At 35.1% G+C, this 12,387-nt stretch overlaps 1 protein-coding gene across 1 annotated transcript; it reads left to right on the top strand.

The window, feature by feature from the left end:
- Positions 1–6,648: 6,648 nt before the first annotated feature.
- LOC107300790 (X-linked retinitis pigmentosa GTPase regulator-like) lies at positions 6,649–10,236 on the top strand (the record flags this gene model as incomplete). Its single annotated transcript, XM_015830080.1, has 4 exons — positions 6,649–6,693; positions 7,946–8,071; positions 9,674–9,766; positions 10,174–10,236. Coding segments are annotated over exons 1-4 (310 nt in total), but the record flags the coding sequence as incomplete, so codon positions are not given.
- Between the last annotated feature and the right edge of the window lie 2,151 nt (positions 10,237–12,387).

Consider the following 12,387-nt stretch of genomic DNA (forward strand, 5'->3'; position numbering starts at 1 on the left):
GACAGTCATAAATATGAATCAGTTGCCAAGCATCTGAATGTAAATCACAAGACCTTGGAAATGCTGCAACATTCCAGCTGATTGGCACTACTTCTGGGCTCAGCAGAAGTGCCAGTATCAGTGCTGCTTTCCAGCTGATTGGTGCTTCTTCAGGGCTCAGCAGAAGCACCAGGATCAGCGCCGAGCTCCAGCTGGAGCCTGGCGCTGATCCTGGTGCTTCCAGTGAGCCCTGACAATCCCGAAGAAGCGCCGATCAGCTGGAAAGCGGCACTGATCTTGGTGCTTCCGCTGAGCCCTGACAGCCCTGCAGCTCCAGCCATCTCTCGCTCAGACTTGTGCGGTGCTGCCACCGGTTCAACTCATTCCCCTCCCCCACTCCCACTTTTCTAGGATGGTCGCGTACCACCTGCCAGGTGCCTATGTACCACAGGTGGTACCCGTACCACTGGTTGAAAAGCCCTGCTATAAAGCAGTGAAAGTAGTAAGAGATAAACTTATTACTAGTAACAGTGCTCAACATGTGATAGCCACATGTTTATTACAATAACTAAAATACTTCCAATAATAAGGGTGCAGAGAACATTCTATGTAAATCAATGCTTCAGACAGATTTAGTGATTCTTGGTATCTATTAATTCTATTTTGTAAAATAAAAAACTTGCTCTTTCTCTAGGGATACAGGATAAGATAGACATCCTAAATCAGAGGTAGGCAACCTTGGCTCTTTTATGACTCGTGGACTTCAACTCCCAGAATTCCTGAGCCAGCCATGCTGGCTCAGAAATTCTGGGAGTTGAAGTCCACGAGTCATAAAAGAGCCAAGGTTGCCTACCCCTGTCCTAAATCTTTCGTTGAAGACAAATTTTTTTCTCCATGATTTCAACAACAGCAACAACGAATGTTGGGATTGTCAGTGCTAAGAAATGCAGTGATGTGATGTGATCTCTCGCTTTATAACCACATTGCTGAGCAATGGAAATTCCAGTGCCAATTTTGGTCATACTACATTTTATTATTTGTATCACAGTCACAATATTATGTGCAGATTTAGACACTTAAATATCTTCCGTATGTCCCTCAGACATCAGGATGGTTATGTTGAATATACTGTAAGTACTTTGTAGTCACTTTGGTTTAATTCTGAATGGTTTGAAAGAATTACTTGGTAACAAATCATATCTCTGAACAACTAATTGTGAGATAAATAATTACAATCCATATTTTTAAACAATATTGGCCTTTCCTTACGACTCTAAATATATTGTAGCTTCAGCAGTTAAATGTTATGCAGGCCACACAAGAAAATACATGTATAGCCCTAATATTTTAGTTTAAATTTACCTGTCTCTGTAGATAATCTAGTTCTTGTGCTTCTTTTCTCAAAAATCATGGCTAAAGATTTTCCTTGTAATAAAGGTAAATACTGAAATTCAAGAAAGAAAAGGGTGATAGGTATCACACACTGAAATGTACAATAATTGTTTTGAATCAAATTATAGTGTTTTGCTGTTGAATCACTTTCAGATGAAGGATGGGTCTCTTTCTTTCATAAATGATACAAATATTCCTTTTTAGCAAGTAAGGATTTTTGGGTCCTGGGTGAAGAAAGCTGGGGGTTATAGTTCCAAACTAACTGGGGGACTAAGACTACCTCTTTCATTTAAGGGCATAACATAATGCAAAGCAGAAACAAAATGTGATAAGTTTTACTTCCAATTAAAATTTTAGTAAGTAGTACTTATTCCCAAGTTCTTTAGCCTAAATATATTAGACATAACATACAAAATAAAAATTATGATAAGCATGTCATTTTGACAGACAAGCTAAAATATTCCAAAACTAATTTCTGAAGTACCAATGAATATCTATAGTTACAGAATCACATAAGAATCTATATGGGAAGAAAAAAACATAAAGAAATGAGAGCAAAAGTATTCACATTACCTCTTTTTTGTGTTTGATTCTGTTTTTCAAATCTGATGCTACCCAAAGCAAATATTTGATTTCTTCAGGTGTATAGTTTTGTAGGGTTAAGAGGTCCTGGCCCTTTAACTTGGTGGAAGTTTCAATAGGTTGTCCATGTTTAGAACTATTGGAGGGGAGGGGGAAAGAAAACACTATTTATAGTTAAAAACTTGCTTTTCAAAAATAATCAATCTGATTATTTGTTTCTCTGTATTCCCAAATAGGAGTATGTAAATGTGCATGATCACATTCATTCTTCATTTCCTTCTACTAGTACTCTAGGTGTCTCTTTAGCTGCTTAATTTCCTGAAACACCGCAATAAACCAAGGAGACTTCTGAGATCTGTGTGAACAGAAGAGCCAATCTCAACTAGCACCCTCCTCATCTCCGAGTTCCAGAGGTTGGCAAGGAGCACAGAAGAACGTCCCACAAAATCATTGGGGAACTCCTCCAGCATTCACAGAAAACTGAGGCATCCAACAGGCAACAAGAATATATATTCCTAATAGTTTATTACTCTGTGGAAATGCAGTTTGTTAGTGACATACATATAAACTAGAAAGTGGTCTGACCATGGCAAAGGATTGATGACAATGTTATATCAGATCACGTTATGACTTCTCTGAGGGACAAAGGAACCATCAGCACACAAAGTGCCATCAGCACATATATAGCAGCCCCATTCTGCCTCAAGATTCAACAGAATTATGGGAACCGTAGCACAAACTATCTGAAGGTCACTAGATAAAGGAAGGCTTTTCTGGATTATGACTTCATGGTAGAGGGGAATGGCAGAACAGAACAGGAAGAAATAGACAAAATATTGAAGAGGAATTTAGAATTTTTCAGTCAAAACAAGACATCATAAGATTGCATTCTTAGATTACAAATAGAGTTAAATATAAATCTCTTTTGAAACTTTACTTCAAAATAAGAGGATATGAATAAATAGATAAAAATATCCAGAGGTCATTCTCTATTTTCCCATAAGTAACCTCCAAATAGTTATTTCAAATTTGCTTTCTACAGAATTCATATTTGGCTCAGGAAGAAAGGGAAGAATGACTGGCATGGGGCATCAGCTGGCTCCATATTTTTCACTGCCATATTAGATAACTGAAATGAACAAATTAAAACAATGGTATAATGGTGCATCAATAATGGGCACACTTAGTACAGGTAGTCCTCAACTTACAACCACAATTGGGACCAGAATTTTGATTGATGATAAGGTGGTTAAGTGAGTCACACACAATTTTACATTTTTTACCACAATCGTTAAGTGAATCACTGCAGTTATTAAATGAATCAGGCAGTTGCTAAGTGAATTCAGCTTCCTGCATTGATTTCATTCCTCAGAAGCTGGCTGGGAATGTCACAAATAATGACCACATGACCTTGGGACACTGCCACCTTGGAAATACATGCCAATTGCCATGTGCCAGAATTTTGATCACATGACTGTGGATTGTAATGCTGCAACAGTTGTAAGTGTGAGGACCAGTTGTAATTTTTTTTCAGTTCTGCTGTAACTATTCAGTTGCTAAATGAATTGTTGCAAGTTGAGGGGCATCTGTGTAATGATATGTCTCTGCAAAAGAGAGTTAAGGTTGATAGCTACTGGTAATATTCATAACCTTCAGCAATTTAACCCGCCTCTTAATAGCCTACTAGCCATGCTGGCATGCAGAATAAAATTCTTTTTTTTCCTGTTCAGCTGTGTCTGATACTTGGAGACTGCCTGTAGTTTTTATGGCAAGGTTTTTTTCAAAAGTTATTTGCCATTGCCTCCTTCCTAGGGCTGAAAGAAAGTAACTGGCCCAAGATCACCCAGCTGGTTTTGTGCTCAAAGCAGGACTGTAATTAACAGTTAGCACCGCAGACAAGTGTTTAGCAATAAAATACTTACTAGATGAGCTCTCTTTTAAAGCAGATGGCCTCAGAGAAGTCCATAGCCCCTTTTTATTTTTACTTTTACTATGTAGGTAAATAAATTGTTACGATTTACATGAGGCAATGCAAATTGACCAACTGGCAAAATTGTTAATGAAGACAAAAGAGTATTGCAGCCTTTATCAACATGGGCACTTCAGCTCTCAGAATCTTATGCACTGATCTTCTTGGTCAAAGAAATATGGGATATGAAGTCCATATATTTAGTGAGCACTCAAGCTGGTGCTATAGTATCTCTTTATTTTCCTCTCTCATATTCATACGAGATCAAGAAAGATTGAAAACTAATGAATAACTATAACACAATTTTTGACAATATAATTCAATTCTGTTTGGTCAAATTAGCATCATTCCAAGACTTAATTAACATTACGTTTACTGCCACCATATTTTTCACATTATATTGAGACAATTAAAAATAATCCATGACAAATAAACAAATTAGTTGCTCTTATTAATTTTCCTAAGATTTGCCCCCCTTCCCCACACTTATAAAAGAACTTTATGCAATTTCTCAGCTATAACAGAGAGGAAAAGTGTAAAAGCCATTTGTAAATAATAGAATATGTCACTGATTTGAAGAACATATGCAAATAATTTCCGGTACATACAATTATCAGATACTCTAGAAATAGAGGACAAAGATTGTAATATCATCAACATACCTATTTTTCAATAAAATTGATTTGTTTTAGTTTTATGGTTTGGTATATAAACACTACTAAAATGAAGATATAGATTATCAATCTCATAAATTTTATAGCAGATATTAAAGAACAGCCTATATGATTCAGGACTCATCTGTGAGATATTTAAACACTTACCAAATATATTGTACCGAATGCTTGATTCTATGTATATTTGCTGCATTAAATAGGAATCTGAAATTAAACATATTTATTAAATGATAATTTTTAGTTGTAGAAGAAAATGTTCTAACCAGAGCCAGATGAAATAGTGAATACTCTAGTTTTTAGTGAAGCAGCAAAGATAAACAGTCATGAGGCCATATTATCTTTAGTATTTGTTAGGTATGTAACTTGACACAAATACTATAGATAAAAAGTTAATAGTTAGCTGAGTTGCAAAATTCATAGTTTCATCATTAGAAGATAAGATCAGCATGTGATTGCAGTATATATGGCCCATTCCAGATATTTTCCATTTTGCTAAAGGTCAGTTCATGTTCCTGGAGAAAAGGTGCCCCTCTGTACAGGGTTTCCTGCCTGGGTACAGGGTTGGACTAGAAGACCTCCAAAGTCCCTTTCAACTCTGCTATTTTGTTATTGTTATGATAATCTTGGTCCATGCAGATGTTACATAGATATAGCTAGAGAATTATCTCATTCATTAGCTCTTCTTCTTTTTCCACACTAGTCTGGGTGTGAGAACATGGGTGTGTGAGAGAGGGAGGGTATATAATCAAATACAGTATCCAAGTTACTGGATGTCCACATATTAAATCTATAGCATCCACTTTTCCATTGCATTAAAGTTTTTTCCTGGCCTGCAGATGGTTGAAGAAAACATACATAACATTTCTTAAAGCACAGGAGGGCACAATTTAGCTCAGGAAAGGGAGGGGGGAGAGAAAAAGCCTTCCCTGTTACCTAAGACAATTAATTCCTTTATTAAATAATCAACTATTTCCATTTTCCACAACCATAAATTTCAACTGCATTTGTACAAAAATGGGCACCTTATAGTGATAGTGGTTATAGATCACTGTATTCTTTAGTTATATTTAGAAGCTGAATATAAACAAAGTAGTGGGTGATGTGATAGAACAGAGAAGAGACTAAAGTGTAGTCTTTCTAATCTTTCTTATCACAAGTATTTCTGGCTGTAAAGCTACCTGTAAATTTATAAGGATTTTATGTTTTAAATAATTTCTAATCCCAAATTTTATAGAATCCTTCATTGTATGTGGAAAGTAGGACGGAAGCACAGCATTGTATAAAAACTCCAAATAAAATGGGCTCCCCAAACCTGTTGGGTCCTTGGGATACTCTGAGCTTGCTTACTTTTCTTGCAGGTGTTTCATTATCAAGCAAGGTAAATATTATCAGTACAAGGCAGAGTGGTTTTGAGGTTTATTGCCCTGCCAGTCTTGGTTGAAGTGTGATTTCTTCCTTCATAGTTCATTGATTGAAGTGTTGTTTCTTCCCTGACAAAGATGAAATTATTGGGTGGATTTTGGAAATAGGACAGAGAAGGCAATGGCATCTGCTTGGCAAAAGCAGAATTTTACAGAAAATATTACAAACGGAAGAAGGAGATACAATTATACAGAGGGAGGAGATAATTTTACAGTAGTCTCATACCAGCCTGATGTAAGTCTGTGTAACTCGATCTAACATGCTCACTTCTGCTTGTTCAGAATCGAGACTTACCTAACCGCACTACTAGCCATAATTATTTACAGGCATGTATTTGCACGTGCACAACGGCGCCTCCCTCTTTCGAGACATGTTTATGGAATTTATTTATTATTTTAGGAATCCCGGCTCCTGATACATTTAAACTGCAGCTCGAACCTTAGCTATTCCTCCTGGTGGGGGGGGGCAAGGAGGCCAAGGAGAGGATGGTGCTCTATGATGCTTACGCTCTATTCAGCCTTCCAAGTACTCTATGGTAAAGCCAGGCTTCGTTGCTAATGGCAGGAGATTTGTTTACTTCCGGGCTCGGGGCGGCTTGTGGGTCCATCTACCAGCCCGGCGCCGCCCCCTCCCCCCTCCTGCCCGTCATGGGGGAGGCCGAGGAGCAGGTACCCGGTGAGTCCCATCCTCACCTCGGAAAGTTAGCGGGTTGGTGCCGGCAGCCCCCTTTCGTTTCTGGCGCCTTTGCCGAAACGTCGTCCCTATTCCGCTCGCGTTGTTCCTCTGCTTTGCTGCTTGAGGCTCAGCCCTTCCGCGGGACCTCGGAAGGCGCCCTTGGAGGTTTTCGTCAGCGAGCCCGCCGCTGCAAAAGACGGAGGCGGGGTGCATTTCAGCCACGTCTTTTGTCTTCTTACAATGTGGGGGCCGTTCTCGGTCTTCTGAGTATCTCCTTTTTCAGCTTGCGGAGTCAAAGCATCAGGTTGAGCCTGCATTCTGCCTCAAATATCCTTACTGACTTTGCGGCAGATACAACTGAACTGATGAAGGAGGCTTGAGGCTTCAGATTTCTAATTAGGATTGTAGTAAGGCAATTTGATTTGCTTCTGACTAAAAACCTGGAGAGAGCTAAAGTTCTAGCATAAGGCCTTTCGTGACTGTTGAAATCTTTTAATTCTCTGCTGATGTTGAACTGCTACAGGATACATACTGTATGTGCTTTGTAATATATGTGTTGAAAATAATGTAGAAAAAAGTTGTGAATACAATAGGATGCTCTATTGGATTTTTCTTCTTTTTTGAAGAATTATCTTGGTGTGCTCTGGAAATTTTCGGGAATTGCTGCACATCATAGTGTGAGCACAGCATCCTCTGGTTATGTTTCCTATTGCACCCTTATTAATTAATGAACTAGTAGATTTTTGTGCCACTAACAAAAGGGGAATAAGATTATTGGTAGGAAGAATGCATCTCCTTAAAAGAGTAAGGAAAAATCCACTCTGTTCAGTGCTGTTTGGTGTATAGCAAATGATCAGTTATACCAGGGGTAGTCAACCTTGGCTCTTTTATGACTCATGGACTTCAATTCCCAGCTTAGCTGGCTCAGGAATTCTGGGAGTTGAAGTCCACGAGTCATAAAAGAGCCAAGGTTGACTACCCCTGAGTTATACTGTATTTTTATGCTACTTGTATTCTGAATGTAAAGGGGAAACATACATCAACCAGCCAGTATTTCATGTGATGCTATTTGATAGTTATTTGGGTGTAGTTAATAGTTAATTATGGAATAAATGTATCTATATGGGCAAATCAAGACTTTGAAAAAAGGTATAATACAGTGCCATTATTTTGACATTAAGTGGCAAAATTAGTTGTTAGTAGAATTATACAAAATTAATTTCAGACTAATATTTAAGCTTTTTCTTTTTAGAATCAGGTGCTATATTCACATTTGGGAAAAGCAAATTTGCAGAAAATGTGCCTAGCAAGTTTTGGTTTAAAAATGACAAGCCTTTACACATGTCATGCGGAGATGAACATACATCTGTTGTTACAGGTTAGTATAACAAGATTTTAGAATCATGTATTTCAATGTTCTGATTTTTTAAGTGAAGGCTATATTGTACTGATAGTGATATTATATGAGGGCATTTACTAATATTTTTAGAAATTCCAACTTTTATTATAAAATGAACTAGATAAAATTGGGTAATCTCCAAGCCCAGTTCTAAAGTTAACCTTGGCTATTATATAACAACAGTGTCAAATTTCCCTGTAAGTCCGTATCAGCAGCATTTCACATTATGCTAAACTACTTTAATTTTTTGTTATGTGTGCATCTAATCATTATCTTAAAGCTTATTCATCATCAACTGCCTTTACAACTGAAGTCAGGGTCTTTCCAAGTGGAGATGAAAAAAGCACAGAGAAACAGGATTGGTAACTAGATGATTTAACAGGAAGAAAACAATGCATAATGTGTGTGAAATGTTTAAAGTAACTTACAGTTTTGCAGGAGATTGAACAAACAAGTAGGTTGAGGAACATTATCCTATAAATATTATTTCATGCATAAGTTACCTATCTATATCTTAAAAATGACATTTTTGAAAAAACATCAGACTATTGACTTCTTTGCCTTACATTTTAAAGTCTTTGTTCTTTGCATGGAAAAGATTAGCATGTACCATTTTACATAAAGTACAAAAAAGAAAATTGATATCTTTCATTTTAAGTATGTCTATCTTGCACAGTTTGTTTATTTGAAAATAAATAGCATTGTAATATGATCTGAATTTATTTTGAAATATGCTATGTCAGGTAATAGCATAAATTAATATGTGATGCATAATGCAATTACAGAGAAAATTATATAGCAAGTTGGATACTATTGCTAAATTCTGCTTAGAAAAAGAAAAAATACTGAAGTATTAAAATATGCTCATGTTCAGAATTCCCTCAATATTATTCTATACATTTTTTAAAAATACGAATTGATTACATATGTTCAGAATGATTGCTCATCACTTATTCTATAAACATTTATTTTTCTATGATTGTATATTCGCTAATTAATATTTGTATTCTAAGACCAAAAATAATTAAATGTATATAGTGCATAGAAATAGAAAAAGATGTTTATTTAAAAGTACAGCCTTTGATAGTGATATATATATATATATATATATATATATATATATATATATATATATATATATATATATATGTAGGTCTTTGGTTGTTCGGGTTTTCTCCCACGTAAAATTGGAAGTGTCTTGGCGACGTTTCGACGAAGTCTCATTCGTCATCTTCAGGCTGGTGTCTGCAGCTTCGTGCTTCTAGGAGTAAGCTGAAGACACCAGCCTGAAGATGACGAATGAGACTTCGTCGAAACGTCGCCAAGACACTTCCAATTTTACGCGGGAGAAAACCCGAACAACCAAAGACCTACATACAAACACCCGCGAAACCTCAGAAAACATATATATCAAAGTGATATATTCAAAATTCCTTTCTCCCATATTTGGGCCGACAGGTCTTTATTACATGATTATTATGTCTCTTTCTATAGTTGTGTCTAACTAATTTGAAAATATTGGATATATTTTAACACATGCATTGGCAATCACTTATTTTCTTTAATGTTTGTATTCTGCAGAAAATGGTAAACTATATATGTTTGGAAGCAACAACTGGGGACAACTAGGACTTGGAACAAAGAATACTGTCAGCAAGCCAACTTGTGTGAAAGGTTTGTCTTTAATTTATGTGTCAGGTATTAGAATAGATCTGATCTTTCTAGTTTCCAACATGACAAATATTTGTAGATATCATATTACATTAAGACTTGACATCTCCCTATTCAGTATTATTTTTAGGAATTCTTCTGTGTATTTATGGAGAAATAGGTTGTGCTGTATTCAGTAATTTTCAGATAAATATTTAGAGGATTGCAGTTTTACTAAATTATTTTTATGATTCAGACCTAACTTCAATAGAAAATCCAGCTTACTCAAGATGTGCTGTAAAATGCTGGGATAGATAATGATTGGAAAATTAATTTCCTATAAATTTGAACACTTAGCAGATTTGACAACAATTGATTTTATAATTATTAAAACAACAATAATAATAACAACCTTTTGTGTCAATCCATAGTTCTAAAACCTGAAAAAGTGAAACTAGCTGCATGTGGGAGAAACCACACTTTGATCTATACAGGTATGTAATTTATTTGTTTATATGCCATAGAAGAAGTTTTCCTGTTGTAGCTTTCTGCTTGGATAGACAGTAACATAGAATATAATGTAATTTCAAAATACATTGTCATGAGATTATAAAACTGTTTTATACTGAATCTAATGGTCCATCTATCTGGCAGCAATGTCTTGATACAGTATATATTGGACTTAGGCAGAGACATTCTTTGGTAACAGCATCAAAAAGCTGGAATTTCCATCCGAGAGAAGTTTGTCTTGCCGTTCTTCTAATGTCCTTGTTAAGATGATAAAAGCCTTCATGTTAAGAGAGTTTTCTGAACTGGATATGAATTTGGCCACTTTTTTCTTATAATTATATTGTAAGACTATAAAGTTTGTTCTAAAAAAAATATCGTTTGTCAGAATTTTAGTTACCCAAAGAAAAAACAAACCATGACCTTAATTAGATAAGCTAAGGCCTTTCTCAACCTTACATCAATGAGAAACGGGGCCCGAATGTGGGCTTTACAAAAGCAATAACTGCTCTAGCTGTGCAACGAGCCATATTTGGAAGAGAAAAGGTGATTTGGACTGTGTGAGGACATAAAATGGCTTCTTGAAGGAGTTGCCAACAAATGAATGCCTATGTATATTCCAAATCACCTTTTCTCCCAGTAATCCAATTTATTGCACATCCCTAAATTCTATGATTAAATAATGGGCCATAAAGGTCACTGAATCATTTTCCAAGTACATTTTGCCCAGAATTTTTTTTTAGGATTTGATAATGAACAAAGTTTTAATAGGATTTTGCTTGCAGTAATCAACATATGAATCCAAATATAAATAATTTGCTGGAGATTTAGGAATTCAGCTATTCTTTTTTTTTAAAAAAAAAAAAGTTGTATGTCCAAATTACAGGTTTTCCTCTTTCTGAAAAAATGGAAGTCGTTTTTGATAGATGTACTCCTATGAATGCTTTTAATAAAAACAAGTTACAGAAATCTGAAAGTTTTAAGCAATTTGTAAAATCAATAATTCTGAATAGTAAAGAATTATTCTATGTATCATGTTCATTCGCCATTTGGCATTTGATATAAATTTATTTTATGAGATTGAGAGAATCGAGTTTCACACAAGAAAGGTATTTTGTGGTCAATTAATTTCATGACTATCATTAACATTTGTAGTTGAGTATTTGAACACATTTATGGATAATTAAGTTTCATTTGAATATTAATGCTAATTAGCTCTAATTGCTAATTAAGCTGCTAATTCTATGACATATTTTCATATATTGTAGTAACTTAAATGAAATATTTGTACCTTCAGTTTATACTATGAGTGCTGATACATAGGTGGAAATAAAAATAAACATGCTATTTTATAGAGTTGCAACTTATACTTATGATGCAAAAATATGAATAAAATGTCCACAAGGATAGGAAATGCTTGTTTTAAAATAGTCATCTTCAATTGGAAGGGAAAAGAGAGTGAAGAAGGGTATATATGTTCTTAAGAACAACTCTTGCGAACTACATTGTGTAAGATATATCTGTACTGTATCAGCACTGACCTTAGTTAAGAGGGCAAGAGATATTTGAACTGAAGCCAAATTTGCCATTGTTAACTGATGCTCATTATGTAAGAATATTTTTAAAAATTCTTTTCAAACGTAGTAAACAAGACAGCTTATATTTGAATCAGTTTTATATTTTGTAGTAAAAGCCTTATTTGTGAGATAAAATTATACCATTCAGTGAAGATGGTGTATACAATGATTGGTATAATCTTTATAAGCAATGAGGAGTATGTAATGGAACATATTATGAATGTAGGATATAGAATTGCAAGGGAATGAAATTAAAATGAAATTGAAATTTTAAACATTATTTCACTATTCATGAGTTATGTAACTCTATTTTTTAAAAAAAAATAAAATAAACATGCCATTTTATAGAGTTGCAACTTTTTAAAAAAAAATACCCTTCATTGTCAGGCAAAGAAATTAGAGTGTCTTTCAGGGTACAGACTTTTTATGACCTTTAAAATGAAATAAGCCAATAAGTGAAACCTAAGCCGTGTTTCACTACATCCAACAGGAAAAAAAAGATGAAAAGCAAAATCTGGTATGAATAATAGATAAGGACAGGAAAGGAATTTTTCCATTTCC

Source organism: Protobothrops mucrosquamatus, unplaced genomic scaffold, assembly GCF_001527695.2.
Source record: "Protobothrops mucrosquamatus isolate PMUCROS unplaced genomic scaffold, P.Mucros_1.0 scaffold8460, whole genome shotgun sequence".
Classification (NCBI taxonomy): Eukaryota; Metazoa; Chordata; class Lepidosauria; order Squamata; family Viperidae; genus Protobothrops; species Protobothrops mucrosquamatus.